The sequence below is a fragment of the Python bivittatus genome, unplaced genomic scaffold (assembly GCF_059951505.1).
Source record: "Python bivittatus isolate LINGU-HERP-01145 unplaced genomic scaffold, Pbiv_v1 ctg000440_np1212, whole genome shotgun sequence".
NCBI lineage: Eukaryota > Metazoa > Chordata > Lepidosauria > Squamata > Pythonidae > Python > Python bivittatus.
In genome coordinates, this window is record NW_028277063.1 from 7,300,176 (window position 1) to 7,314,420 (window position 14,245).

Genomic DNA, 14,245 nt, shown 5'->3' on the forward strand with positions numbered 1-14,245 from the left:
ATGTCCCAGATTACGGCTGCCATAGCTGTAGATGAAGCTTGCTGTCCTACATCTGTAAAGCTGGGTAATGCATAGTTGTAGGCAAGAAATCCATTTGCCTTTGCATTTCTCTTTGATGTTATAGCAAGGGTGGAGCTGTAGCTAAGTGACTAATAATGGTTGGCAGCCTCTTTGAACCTGAGAGCAAGATGCCACATCCTCCTGACCACTGCATAAGGAAGGAAGACACTCTGTTGCTGCTGAGCAATTGTCAAGCTGTGAGTCTGTCACTGAGATCAGGACAAACATGATGAGATTATCTCTGTCTATTATATTCCAGGCAGGCTAGCCATATGTCATAGTTGATAGTTACAGAATTAGTAGAAATGGTAGTTGAGAATTTAAATCCAGATCATAAACCTTTTGCAACCCTTTCAGGGCCACTTTTCACTAAACCTCATGGGGTCAATTGTATGACAGATACTTCTTCACATTCTTTGGATTCTTGCTGTCCTGATCAACTAAGCCCACCAAACTGATGTGTGTTCTTCTACCCATTCACTGACCCTGAAAAAATGAGAGCATTTATTTATTTATTTTTCAAATTTAGTCATGGCCCTTCTTACGCAAAGAGTGACTTGTGCACTAGTCTCCTTCAAGGTTTACTTACTCATTGGTTTCTGACCAGTTCCAGAAAGGTGGTACATGATACTATAACAATAATGTAGTCACTGACATTCCTTCTCATCGGGAAGTAAGTAATATAGGAACAAAAAGTGAATATACTTGAGAGAAGTTGCTGAAAAAGAGGATAAAGTCTCAAGAACTGATAAGAAAAGGAAGGATACATCATTCCCCTTTAGTTAAATCTTGATTTTGCTTTCCAAATAAAAGTAACTAAGAATATTTGGAAAATGCAGACAAATTATATCAATCAGGATCTGAGAGCGATATTTTGTTGAATATTCTACATTGCCTAGAAATGCAAAAATCTAAATGAAAAACCTCTGATAGAGGATGAAAGAGACTGATTATTAATCAGTCCCCTCTTCTGATTAGTTGTTCCCTGTTGTTTAGGTCTGGCTGAAACACAATGATGTAACATTTGGGGAAAAAGATGCAACCCAGAAGCCCAGCACCAGAGGCTAAGATGGAGAAGATCTCCACAGCCACCATGTATTTCCCCTTGGAGCTCAGGTATGCTGGGACAAAGGACAACCAAACACTGCAAAAGACCAACATGCTGAAGGTGATGAACTTGGCTTCATTGAAACTGTCAGGTAATTTCCTGGCAAGAAAAGCTGTGGTGAAGCTGATAAGAGCCAGGAAGCCCATATAGCCAAGCACACAATAAAACATGGTCACAGAGCCTTCGTTACACTGCAGGATAATTTCTTTAGTCACTGAGGTCATATCAGCATCTGGGAATGGGGGAGCCATTGTCAGCCACAGAGTACAAATGCCTGCTTGGATGAGGGAGCAGGAAACAATAATGCAATTAGTTAGTTTTTTCCCCACCCACTTCCTCATCCGGGATCCTGGTTTGGTGGCCATAAAAGCCAGAACCACTGTGATGGTTTTTGCCAAGACTGAAGAAACAGCCACCGAGAAGACCATGCCAAAAGTTGTTTGTCGGAGGAGACAGGTCCATTTTCCTGGGGGGCCAATGAATAGGAGTGCCGAAAGGAAGCAGAGCAGGAGGGCGATGAGGAGAGTGTAGGTCAGGTCCCGGTTGTTGGCTACAACAATGGGAGTGTTGTGGTGCCTCAGAAATGCTCCAAGCACAAGAACTGTAGTCAAAGAAAGAGAATGTGCAAGACAGGCTAAACTGATCCCTAAAGGTTCCTTATAATTCAAGAAGCTAATACTTTTGAGAATACAAAAGTTGTGTTTCTTGTTTGGATAGTATTTGTCTTTGCATCTAGTACATTCATTTGTGTCTGAAAAAGAAGAATTGATGTGGTGTTATTTTCATACATATTCTGTATATCTGTCAAACATGGCATAATCAAAACATTATAAGCATAAAGCTAATTGATGATCATAAATGTATATTCTTTATAATCATTGGCAATCTTTATAAAATTTTATGATTACCAAGATTCATGCTAAATTTAATTGGCACACAAATTTTATTGATTTTATTTAATAGTGGTTGATATTTGTTTTATTAATATTTATATCCATCCATCCATCCATCCATCCATCCATCCATCCATCCATCCATCCATCTATCATCTGACAAATGGATTGAAAAAACTAAGGCCCCAGTAAATCATGAAAAATATTTTCCTTTATCCTCTCTATATGTACAGTGCATATTAATCCTACTTGACTGAATAAAAGCTATAGCATTTTGGCCCTTAAGGTATTCTCTGGAAAAGAGAATATATTTTGTATTAAACAGTTTCTGGACAGTTAACTGTCTGTACAGTTAAATCTGTTCTTCAGGTCTATGCTTACACGGCAGAAGGTCTCAGATTTGACCAATACTGTATTTATTGTTAGCAGAGAAGGTTACACAAGCCCTAGGTATAACTAAGGTTGGGAACCTAGTCTAACCCTTCTTTGTCTTTGTAATAAATGTTATGTGGGTTTTTCTGTTAATCAAAGCCCTAATGGATGAGAGAGGTCAACAGCTATGGGCCCCTCTGGGATATCAAAGGCATATCAAAGATTGTGACATAGAATTCAGGAGCAGGAAATGTTTACGAGTATGAAATTACATACCAGAGAGTCGCTCCGTAGTGAGATGGTTGATGAGGAATTTGAAATATAAATAAATAAATAAAATTAATGTAATGAAAGAAAGACAGAAAAATATATAGCGTATCTGTGAAATTAATAGGAAGGGAAGCCTGTAATAAATGTGCATGAAATTTGTCTGATCTTGTAGAGTGAATATGTTCAGGGAAGCAAAGAAACAGGTTTTTTAAATGAACAAAAGAGCTATGAAAATATTAATTGGTTGTTACCTACAATAGGTTGTTAGGAGTGTGTGAGTATCTGCTTATAGAAAGATCCATCTGTTCTGAATACATTTTAAGCACCTGTCTGTTCATGCCTTCACATGCTAAGAAATGAATATCAATGTAAAAAGATGATGTGATTTTTTAGGATGAAAGATTGAGAGAATTCATGAAGGATACTGAATGTGGGAGAGAAGATTTTTTGGTAGTGTCAGGAATAAGGCTCAGAAAAAATGGATCTGGTGGAAAAGGGAAAAAAAGTAAAGTAATGAGAGTAAAACCAGAATAATTGAAGAATGATACAGAGTGCCACAGAAATGTGTGGCCTCACCTTTGGGAAATATGAAAAAGGATGTTTGATGGAATGATAAGCGAAAGAAAATGTGGTTGGGAACAAACACATCCAAGAGATTGCTGAAAAAAATGAGGTTGAGACAAAACTACTGCCTTTCATGTAGGGAGAGAAAAGAATGTAGTTTCAAAGAATGTAGTGGAAGAAGATCAGGAAGAATTAAAATTAAACAGAGAAAATGCAGACAAATTTTGATGGAAATAAAAGATGGTTTCATAAGTGGGGAAGAGATCCAGAGAAGGAATCTCCAGCAGACTGAATGGAATTAGAAATCAGTGGTGAAATGATTTCTCTTAAAACTGAGGTGAGGAAATGCTTGAAAGAATATTTCAGAGATTTGTATGGGAATAACAATGATATGTTGAAAAATGGGCTTGAAATGAATGTAATCAAAAGAAAGTGATTTACATTTTGTGAGAATGTTAAAAAGGGTAAGGATGCAGATATTGATATTAATCTAAAGATTATTATTACATGTTGAGATACAGATGTGGATTGCTTGTGGAATGGTTGTACAGGTTGTTTCTGTTTGTGTAAGACTGCATCTGTGACTGACAATTGGAAGAACACTATTACTGTTCAGCTATATGAAGGGAAAGAAAATGAGAGGGAAAGGGAAACCTACAGGGGGATCAACTTGTGAAGTGGGCCTGGGAAGGTATTTGGCAGAATGAAGGTATCCTGGCCTCTAGATGCAGGAAGGGGAGGTTAGAATATTTGCTTCATTAGAAGGGCTGCCCAAAGACTGGGAAGGAATGATGGATGTACATGTGCTCTGACCTATTTGCCAGTATATTTCTTGATTTAAAGCACTTTTATGGCTGCCCATTTCAGACAACGTGGCTCTTGGTGACATACAAAGAAAGAAGAAAAGTCAACGCCAACAAATACCAAAACAAAGCATATCATTAAAACCAATAGATGGCAAACATGGCTAAGGTAGAGTATACCACCTCAAAATGGGGATTCCTTCTGGCCAAGACCTGGGGAAAAAGCCAGATCTTGGCCACTTTCTTTAAGGCCTGCAGGGTCTGGTGCTCACCACATTCTTCAGGAAGATGGTTCCAAAGTTCCATCTGAAATTTCTGCCCAAGCCTCATTCTTCTGAACTGCCTCCTGCCTTGCCCAAATTTGATCATCAAGGACAAGAGGACACCTTATTCCCTGCCATGCCCATCTTATAAATTGCTGTTTCACACTTTGGCAGAAGACAGGAGGGAGGTACATTGAGATTCTTCCCTTTTGGCCTTGTGTGTTCTCTTTGAGGACATGCCTGGCCCTTCTTCTTGTTCTGGGGAGGGGTAGGGAATGATTGCTCCCAGTGGATTTCATAGTGAAGAGGGAGAGGGAGTCTAAAGTGAGAAATAGTATGGCAGAATATCTAACAGACCCTGAGAGCAAGGGGGAGGAAGGAAGTCCATTATAAAAAAGATTCTGTAGTCCAAGGGGGAAGAGAAGCACAAGAAAGAGACTTAGAGTAAGGTTGCCTTAATTAGAGTAGGTATTCGTTGATGTGGAGAATCATGTTAGCAAGCTTTCAGGATTCTATTCCTTTAACCAACTAGTCACAAAAATCATTCCAGAACTTCCAGTGGTTTTAACTTTCTGATTCAGCTGGCCCCTAAGGGCTTCACAGAATGTGAACAAAGAGTTTGTTGAGTGATAGGAAGTAGGTGATCAAAAGGTTGAAGAATGGAACTTGCAGAAATTTGGAGTTGAAGGTTGCTTGCTAAATGTGATAACAACAGCGTATGATTGAAATAAAACATGCGTGAGAATAAATGGAATGCTTAGCAAATGGTTTAGCATAAGCCAGGGAGTAAGACACATCACAAGTGAGTGATGTGCTCTTGGTTGCTTAATATGAATAAATACATGAGGAATGTTTGTAGTGACATTAGAGGTATGTTGGTTCAGGATACAAATTTGTATCCTGAACCAAAAAGGGCCATATTACAACATATCAAATATAAAACAATATAAAATAAAAAAACTCATGCAAAAAAGGCTGAAGGAATTAGTAGTGTAAGGAAGACCCCTGAAGCCATGGTCACTGCTAAAAATTTAGCAAGATTATTGGAAACAGATGAAGTGATTTAATTCTTATTTTAATTTTAAACTTCTTTTATTTTCACATTTAAAATTCAAATAAGAATTCAACTCTATCACTTGAACTTTGATCTCCTAGGAGGAAAATGAGAACCTCCTGCTCAGTATAAATTAAAAAATAGGATTTATAACAATTGGTGTCTTGATTTCTATCCTCCATTTAATGTACAGAGGCCCTTTTAGTAGTACACGTGAAACAGGTTTGACTTCTTTACTGAAACAGATACAAGTGTGTTTTTCTTAGAGGATACTGATGTATTGACCAGTTGTTACTCTATTGATCATTCATTCATTGAGGTCCAGAAAAATGATCTAGAATGTATAAAGGTACTTCAAATTTATCCTGGAAATGTGGTAACAAAAAGGGTCATTTTATCATGCCTGGTGGTCTTGGAAAAAAGCCAGAAGATTTTGGGTTCAGATACATATAACGACAGAAAGAATTTTACAGATCAACATTCAGTTGAAACCAGAACTTTTCTTGCTGGGATTAGTGGATAGAGAATTAGAAAAGGGTCACAGAAAACTTCTTTTATATATGATCACTGCTGCGAGATGGCTATATGTGCAAAAATAGAAAGACTCTGAAATACCCAAAATGGAGGAATGAGTGATGAAGATGAGAGAACTAGCAGAGAGGGCAGAGCTGACTTGTTTGATTTGAGAAAGACTACATTTATTAGTACCTGGAAACCCCTTATGGACTTTTTGCTGAAAAAGGAGAATTATATTTTTCTTTTCTCACCATTTTTCTTTATCTACTCTATTTCTTTTAAATATCTGTATGGATTTTATCTGTTGAAGATTCAGGCTAAAGGGAAGAGTCTCCTATGTGAAATAGGTGAAATTGTATAAAAGGATCTGGGAATGGAGCAGAGAAGGATGAGTACTGAGCTGTAACCGAGGAGGGAAACTCTCGTTCCATCTGTCTGGAGATTTAGGTCCCAGATCCTCCACTAAAGGGGGCCTATGGCTATATCAAGGGTGAGATCACTTAATGCTGGAAGAGAAAAGCTGTAGTAAGATAGATCAAAATGCACTTCACTTCTTTGGGAAGATTCAAACCTATCTAATAAGATGAAGTGAAGCAGTGATATTACACTTGATCTTAGCCAAAAGGTAGAATATGAACAAAAATATGTTCTCCAAAGAATTTCCTTCAACCGGTATCTGAGGTGACAGAGCCTCAGATGGGCCCTAAAGGAGATATAGCCTAATTGCAGGTGGATAAGTGGGTTAAGGGTAGAACAGGAATCCAGGTTATGGCCTTTGAAAATTTGAATTGGATAGCTTCTAACCTAGAAACTTCCTTATAAATACATAACTGGGCACCATATAACTTGGAGCCCAGTGCTTTAGCTTTGAATAATGGGATGGCTTCTGGTATATATCTGTATTGATATGCATATTTAATAATTGCCAAATATGCCTTTTGGGCTTTTATAAGAAGGTCTTTTGCCTGATTGATTGAGTAAGTAGATGATTGAAAGGGGATGGCAAGGTACTTAAAAACTGTGACTTGCTCAAGAGGTTTCCTGTTAATCTTTCAGCTCACTGAGGACTTGAAATGCTTTCTGGAGAATATTAAGGCATGAATGCATGCATACTTTTCTCTGCAGATGATGCCACGTTGTTGGGTAAAATCTTAACTCATTTCCACTGAATTTTTGATATTTTGCAACAAGGAGCATGATGAAACAAGCAATACAGATCTTAAAATTAATGTAAAGTTTTTCATGTTATACATAAATGGCAAAAGACCAGGACAAATAGATGATTGTGTTCCCCTTGGTAAATTATTTGCTAAAGAAGAGAAAATTAATGGTGAAATGTCAAGATGTACAAATACTGGTCCAACTCTTGAGAGGAACGTTGAAAGAAGTGAAAATATGTGTGTATAAGAGCATGCTTTTGCCCACACTGTTATATAGAAAGAGCAGCAGAGGTTTCACATGGGCGTGCAAAGATCATCAGTGAGTGTGATCAATGCTCTTTGTGTTCAATCTCAGCCTGAAGCCTGACTGGGTGCAGACAAATCGCTTCCTCCAGGACCCTCTGAAGCTACAATCTGACACTTTCTCCAAAACCTTTGCCTAAAAGGGATGATTGGAGAGTGAAGCAAAATTGTCTAGACCAGTGTTTCTCAACCTTAGCAACTTGAAGATGTGTGGACTTCAAGTCCCAGAATTCCCCAGCCAGCCATGCTGGCTGAGGAATTCTGGGACTTGAAGTCCACGCATCTTCAAGTTGCAAAGGTTAAAAAACACTGATCTAGACCATTTTGATATGTGTGTGGTAAAGAAGAAGAACTGGGGGAAAAACTGAATGGCTGCTGAATGACTGTGGATGGAAGACACAAGCGAGGGATCAGTTTCAAAGAAGTGCATTGAGATGGCTGGGTGATGTAGAGAGAAAGAATGAGGAGTGAATTCCAAAACACATGAACTAAAAGTGAATGGATAGAGAGACCTAAGAACACTGCAGATCTATTGGACTTCAGTTATTTTTATTATATGAACTGGGTAGGACTGGAATTATAGTCCAACAGATCAAGGCAGTGGAAGATGGGAAAAATGATCTAAACAGTGTTCAGTGATAGATACACAATTGCAGTGATGCTTCATAAATAGATGGATGATAGCTTTTAGGGTGTAAATGAAGAACTGGTAACTTAATTTAGTCATCATCAGCATCATCCTCACTGATAATTATTCATTTATACTTCAATGTTCCAGAGAGGAGAAATTATTAATCCTCAGGTTTAGAAAACATCTACTCCATATTTTAGAGCTCACGCCATGTTGAATTTAATAAAAATGAATTAACTCTTGTATGGATTTCTTTAGAAAAAATCAGGAGTGGATGAGCATCTCTCACCATTCTTGGTTGAAATTCTCCCTTCTGGGCACGGGATGCAGTCATAGCAGCAAAATGGCTCTCCTTCCTTCACTTTTTTGCTGAAACCGGGATAACAGCTCTCACTGCAGACAGAAATGGGCATCGCCTGGACATGAAAGAGGAAAATGATACATTGGAGGAGGGAGCTGGAAGGTTTTTAGTCCAGTGGACACCTTGGAAATGATGAGAGGATGTCATGGGCATCTTCCCAGTTGAGGGATAGGAATAATAGTTTGGAAAGCATTTTTACACTGTAAAAGCAGCAGTATAAAGCTCAGTTAAGTACATATAATTGTTTTTAGGTTAAAGAAGTGCAATCATGACTTATGAAAAGAGAGAAAAAACCCTGGACTGCTAAGGATAAGTGTAGCCTGGGCCCACAGTGGGCTGGGAATGAGACAAATTGTATCATGAAGACATGGTGCCCCACTAACTTTTACCTAAAAATTGTAAATGGGTCATCTTCATGCCACAGATAATCGGATATCATGATGAGTTCTCCAAGTTGCTTATGTGGAAATAACTTTATGTAAGAATTTACTATTAATGATGAATTCACATCAAATTAGAGAAACCTGTTAATGAAGAAACAGGGATAATAATCCTACCTGGTTAAACCAGCTGTGCCATGTAATGATGTCATTATTGATGGTTAATATTTTATCTGGATGAGCGGAATGATCCACATTTCCAACTTTCACACGAAGAAAAGATTTGTTTGGGAAAGCAATCAAGTTGATAATATCAAATCCAGCTTCTACAATCCCATTCTGATCAAATGATACCTGTTCCCCAACACTATTGTTAAAAGCAACATTTCTGAGAAAATAGTGGAGCTAAATTGAAAAGAAAAATGCAAGAATTTTGGAAGACTAAATTTCCAGTCTCTATGCTGATAATTTTCCAAACTGAAAAGCAAATAGTTGCATTCTAGGTACTTTTTTCCCCATTGCGTTGCAATAAACAGAAGATGCAGTCAAGGATATGAATTATAAGGACCAGAGCCGATATTATTTTTGGTCAAAAGTGAGATAGAACTAAGGGACATGCCTATTACCTGCCAGAAGTCTTGACTATGAATCTTCCTTCCTACTCTATCCATCCTTGATCTCTCAGCATTTCTAGAGGAAGATAGCGTGTGTAAAGCATGAGCTATGGCATAAATAGCATTGTAGACACTGTAGCTGTGGCCAGTCATGTCCATTTCAAAAAAGGGCCCAGGAAGGCTCCCTAAATTCTCTTTTCCGTTGCAAATGTTCTCTTCCACATCACTCATACTTATGTTTGGGAATACACAGGCAAAGGCATTTTGCCAGAACTGTCTGATAAACCCATCTTCCTTTGCGATGAAGGGGTTTTGTTTCTCAACAAATGATCTGAACTCTGGTAGAGCAGTGGAGTGCACTGTAAAGGAAAGTGCCCCATCGATTATTTTGATATCCCAAGCATGTTGAAAGGGGGTTAAACCGAACTCCATCTGTGCTGTCATTATCCACACAATACCTTTTGGTTTACTTCTCACCTCTTTTATATTTGGAATATACTGCAGCCATAACAAAAAGCACATAGCAAAGGATTCGCCATTAAATAGCAGTGCATTAGCTTTACCTCCCATGACATGATCACAGATTTTTGCAACCTGCTGAAGGATGTCATCAAGTCTAGCAAAATCAGTAAACTTGTGAAATCGTTGAATGAAAGAAACACAAACCCCATTTTCGGAAAAAAGAGGAATCACTGTTTGTATAAAATTTTCTCCCTGGTCATTGTCCATGATCAGGATCCCAATCCATGTCCAGTTAAAATGCAGAAGCAGTGAGACAATCCCTTCATGTTGAAGAGCTTCTGGGGGTAACATCTGATAAAAGGAAAGGCCTGGGGTTTTATCATTCATGATTGGAGCAGTGCTGTAAATGAGCTAGAGAGACACAGGAAAAGAACATAAGAGCAGCATCTAGATGACAGTTTTAAGTGTTCATAGCGATCAACATATATTGAATCAATAATCCTTATTCCAATGCTTTAAAACAGCCTGCCTGCCTTCTTGAGATGGGAATTCCCTGAATGTCTATTTCTGGAATTTGTAGCTATGGGAGGCATAACAGTATGGAAAGTGTTGGAAGTCTGTTGAATGCCATTTCAGTGATGCTTCAGATCGGGAGGAATCACTTATATGAATTTATCTAAAACCAATGAGTAGATGGTAATTGCTGTTTCATATTTTCAAAATACAGAAAGAGGATTTTAAAATTGTTAAAGTTCTACTTCTGTTGAAAGTGAAACCTGTTATTTTAGTGTTAGTTACAAACCCCTTAGATTTGCAGACTTCACCAAAATTCATTTTTTGCAACATCTTTTGTTATATATGAACACAAAATGTAGGTATATAAAGAAATGTCTAGCCACACAACCAGTCACACTATAGTCATCACAAACTGAGGGAAGGAAATGTTCTGCCATATATCAAAAAAATTGCAGAAACAACCAAGATCTTACTACAGCCCTTTGGCATCCCCATAGTGCACAAGGTAACAAAATATATTCAAAGCATTTTAGACATACCCTAAGACCCTTTAGCTAAAGAAGACAAAGCATTCATTTACAACATATAATGTAAGGATGATGAAAACTACTATGTAGAGGAAAGAAGTAGAAGATTTATAGGACACACCCATGAGTATCAATTGGCAGTCAAAAGACACAATGACATTTCCTGAATTTCACAGCACTGATGGTTTCAGCTGGCAAATGGTACAGATTTTATATTATGCCAGGTCTAAGAAAGGAGGAGAAATTCTAGAAGACTGACATTGACAGATTAGCCATCAGTAGACATTTGGAAATAAATTCCATTTATAAAACATTCAAAAAGAGGAACCAAAGGTTGAGGGAAGTCAATCAGTCTTAAGCATATCCTCTCTTATCACATCCTTGTTTACCAACATCCAGAGAAGCAGCAACCAGCACAGATGAGCAAGGACAATCAGTGCCAAAAACTGGTAGGACAAGCTGCTATATATAATTATCCACCAAATCTCTCTTCATATTAATACACTGAACTTTTCTGTGTGTTCATGTATGTGTGTGCCTGAATTGCTGAAATGGGGATAGCAGTTCGCGCTGCAGACAGAAACAGGTATCACCTGGAAATTAAAGAAGAAAAGGATAGACTAGAGGAGGGAACCAGAAGCTTTTTGGTCCAGTGACCAAGTTTGAAATGATGAGAGAATGTCATGGGCAACTTCCCAGTTTAAGAATAGGAATAATAGTTTGGAAAATGCTTTTACATTGGAACAGCAGCAGTGTAAAGCTTAGCTCAATATAATTGTTTTAGATTAAATGAGTGCAATCATGAGTTCTGAAAAGAGAAAAAAACCAGAATTGAATCTTGGCAGATCCATCATCCTCCCTCAGTTGTTACATAAATGGAGATTTGGGAATCAAGTCCACCAAGAACAGCTTTGACATTATTCTGGATATTTTGTATCTAGTTGGAGATAATTATTTATTAATGTGCAATTAAATTTTATAGATAATGAAATCACAGATATTTTTCCAAAACAATTGTCTCTAACAATATTAAGAACCCCCAATTATCTATTTATCTCTCTCTCTCTCTCCCACTCCCTCCCTCTCTCTTTCTCTCTTTCAAATTTGTCATGCTTCATCTCGTAGAAATGACTCTGGTGGTTTACAGGAAAGATAATAACAAAATGACAAAAACCGTCCAATATGCAGAGCTTGATTCAACTAATTTAAAGGAAACAAGACGTATGTTGAATTTCTCTTGAAATTTATCACTGAAAAACTTTGCAAATTACAGTAATCACGTCCATATTGGTTCCTTTGGCACTATTGGGTCTTAATTTATTGAGGATTAATTTCTGAGATTGATTTTGAGTGGATCTCATTCCAGCTCACTGGCTGAGTTCACACCACGTGCTTAACAATAACACAGGTTAGGAAATCCCAGTTATACTGTATAATATAACGCATCCAGCTAAATGAACCACCTAATTATGTAATATGATGCACCTTGCTAAGAAAATTATTGAGTTTTGAAGAAATCACTGAACCACAAAAAAGTGCATACCATTTTGCATGAAATCATGCAGGTTGTTTAGATCCAGCCACCCAGTTTGGATCTACTTCCTGTAGTTATTCTTAATCAGACTGCTATTTACTAATATTAAAAACAAAAACAAAAACAAAAACCAAATCAAAACCCAGACCCTGGAAAACTAGCTTTTTTCAACAATTTGCAATAAATCGAATAGTTGGGCAATGTGAGGCCAATGTACAGCACAAAAACAATTAACTCTGTTTTTAAGTCAAAAACGTCAAATTTCACAGAGTTATTTTTCAATTCCTGAACTATGTATTTGAATATATTTAACACTGCAAAAGAAACTTGTACTGTGAAAGTATGACACTAAAATTGGCATGAATTTTACAAGCAAATGATGTCCTACCTGTGGAATCTTATAGATATCCAAGATAGTTGCCACATGAAGGGAGATTTGGGCATCCAGACCTCCAATAACAGCTATGACATTATTCTGGATGCTACATAGGTAGTTGGGGACCAGTCTCTCAGCTGCTGATAGAAGTAGCATGGTGGCCTGATAGGTCCTTTGAGCATTGTCATAGCTATCATAAATATGGAAGCCCAAGGTGAGGTTGGGTAAGATTTGTGGGTTTTCATTGATTTCCTTGACTGCAAATGCCAAAGCCAAGATGTGCTGGTAATTCTTAGGGACTCCACTGCAATGAGAGTTGCACTGCACATCAGAAAGATATTCTCCCTGTTCTTAAATTCTAATCAGTAGTTATTGCATAAGAGGCCAGCTCCATTAAATAATCCTATTTTTTTGACATTGTAAATTAACAACTATAAGGATGTAGAATTAATATATCCATATCTACAGCTGTATATGCTTAAATAATATTCATTGTCAGAACGCAGACATTTCTGCAGGAATAATTTCAGACATAAAGCACAGGGAATGCCTGGAATTGACATATATAAGGTGGCTTTCAGAAACAAAGAGATTAGTTCTCTGGCATAGAGCCAGGCTCACAGAAATTGTTGTGTTGTTAATTGGAGTAGATTTTGCAGCATATTTGAAGGAGTCATTGTTTTATGAGATAGAAGGCGACTTAATATATATTATATAGGAGGACTGTGTAGAAAAATGCAAAAGAGCTCCATATCAGGATTCCCCTAGCTGTCTGCCCCACATATTGCCCAGCCAGTGTAGCAATGGCTGAGAATTATTGAAGTGGAAGCCCACCTATTTGGAAATACTCAGTTTTGGGAAGTTTGCTTTAAACATTTCATTATATTCCACACTATTTGTTGCCTGATTGAGAAAAGAATGCTGTTCTTAGTATCTCCTTAATTTCTCCCAACTCAATCAGCTATTATGTTCTGATGGCAATGGTATAATCCATTCTTTCAGCAATCACAAATGCAGGAAAATATAAACAAATAATAATTACATTCCTTACATCAACTGTCCAGGCAATACTGGTGGGGGGTGGTCTGTAAAGGTGATTGTTTCAGAGACTGGACCAACTTGAGATGCAATTCCACCAACCATAAGGTCTCCTGGATGATGGTACTTGTGATATGGAGGATACGGATAAAAGATGCTGCACCTATGAGCTATGCACACCACATGGGGACTCAGCACTAGCATCAAGACCAGTAAAAGTGCCCTCCCCATTACAAGGGGAAATCTCAAAGAATCCCTCTTATTTCTAGGACAAAGCCATTAGCGTTTCTGTAATTGACACACCCTGACTCTTTAAGTCTGAATCTTGGTGTATCCAGGATCAGATTTGGGGATCCTTACCCATCTTTAAGCCTGCCATATTTCTCTTCAACTCTAAATGGTATTGATATTTTAAGAGAAAGAGAGAGAAGCAACATCCT

At 37.8% G+C, this 14,245-nt stretch overlaps 1 protein-coding gene across 1 annotated transcript; it reads right to left on the reverse strand.

Annotated features, from left to right (window-relative positions):
- Window positions 1-1,017: 1,017 nt before the first annotated feature.
- Window positions 1,018-14,009, reverse strand: LOC148215720 (vomeronasal type-2 receptor 26-like). The gene is made up of 6 exons (XM_088142410.1): window positions 13,819-14,009; window positions 12,780-13,071; window positions 9,365-10,225; window positions 8,916-9,143; window positions 8,287-8,413; window positions 1,018-1,919 (listed from the first exon to the last, which is right to left on the reverse strand). The coding sequence occupies exons 1-6, from the start codon at window positions 14,007-14,009 to the stop codon at window positions 1,018-1,020; spliced, it is 2,601 nt and encodes an 866-aa protein (XP_087998536.1).
- Between the last annotated feature and the right edge of the window lie 236 nt (window positions 14,010-14,245).

What these genes read in the sequence shown, in the direction of transcription:
- LOC148215720 (XM_088142410.1), bottom strand. Translation starts at nt 14,009, where the DNA reads ATGCTAGTGCTGAGTCCCCATGTGGTGTGCATAGCTCATAGGTGCAGC. An exon ending in ATATCTATAAGATTCCACAG is followed by an intron (nt 10,226 to 12,779) that starts GTAGGACATCAT and finishes GTGTCTCTCTAG; the next exon opens with CTCATTTACAGCACTGCTCC. An exon ending in GAGAATTTCAACCAAGAATG is followed by an intron (nt 1,920 to 8,286) that starts GTGAGAGATGCT and finishes CTTCTTTTTCAG; the next exon opens with ACACAAATGAATGTACTAGA.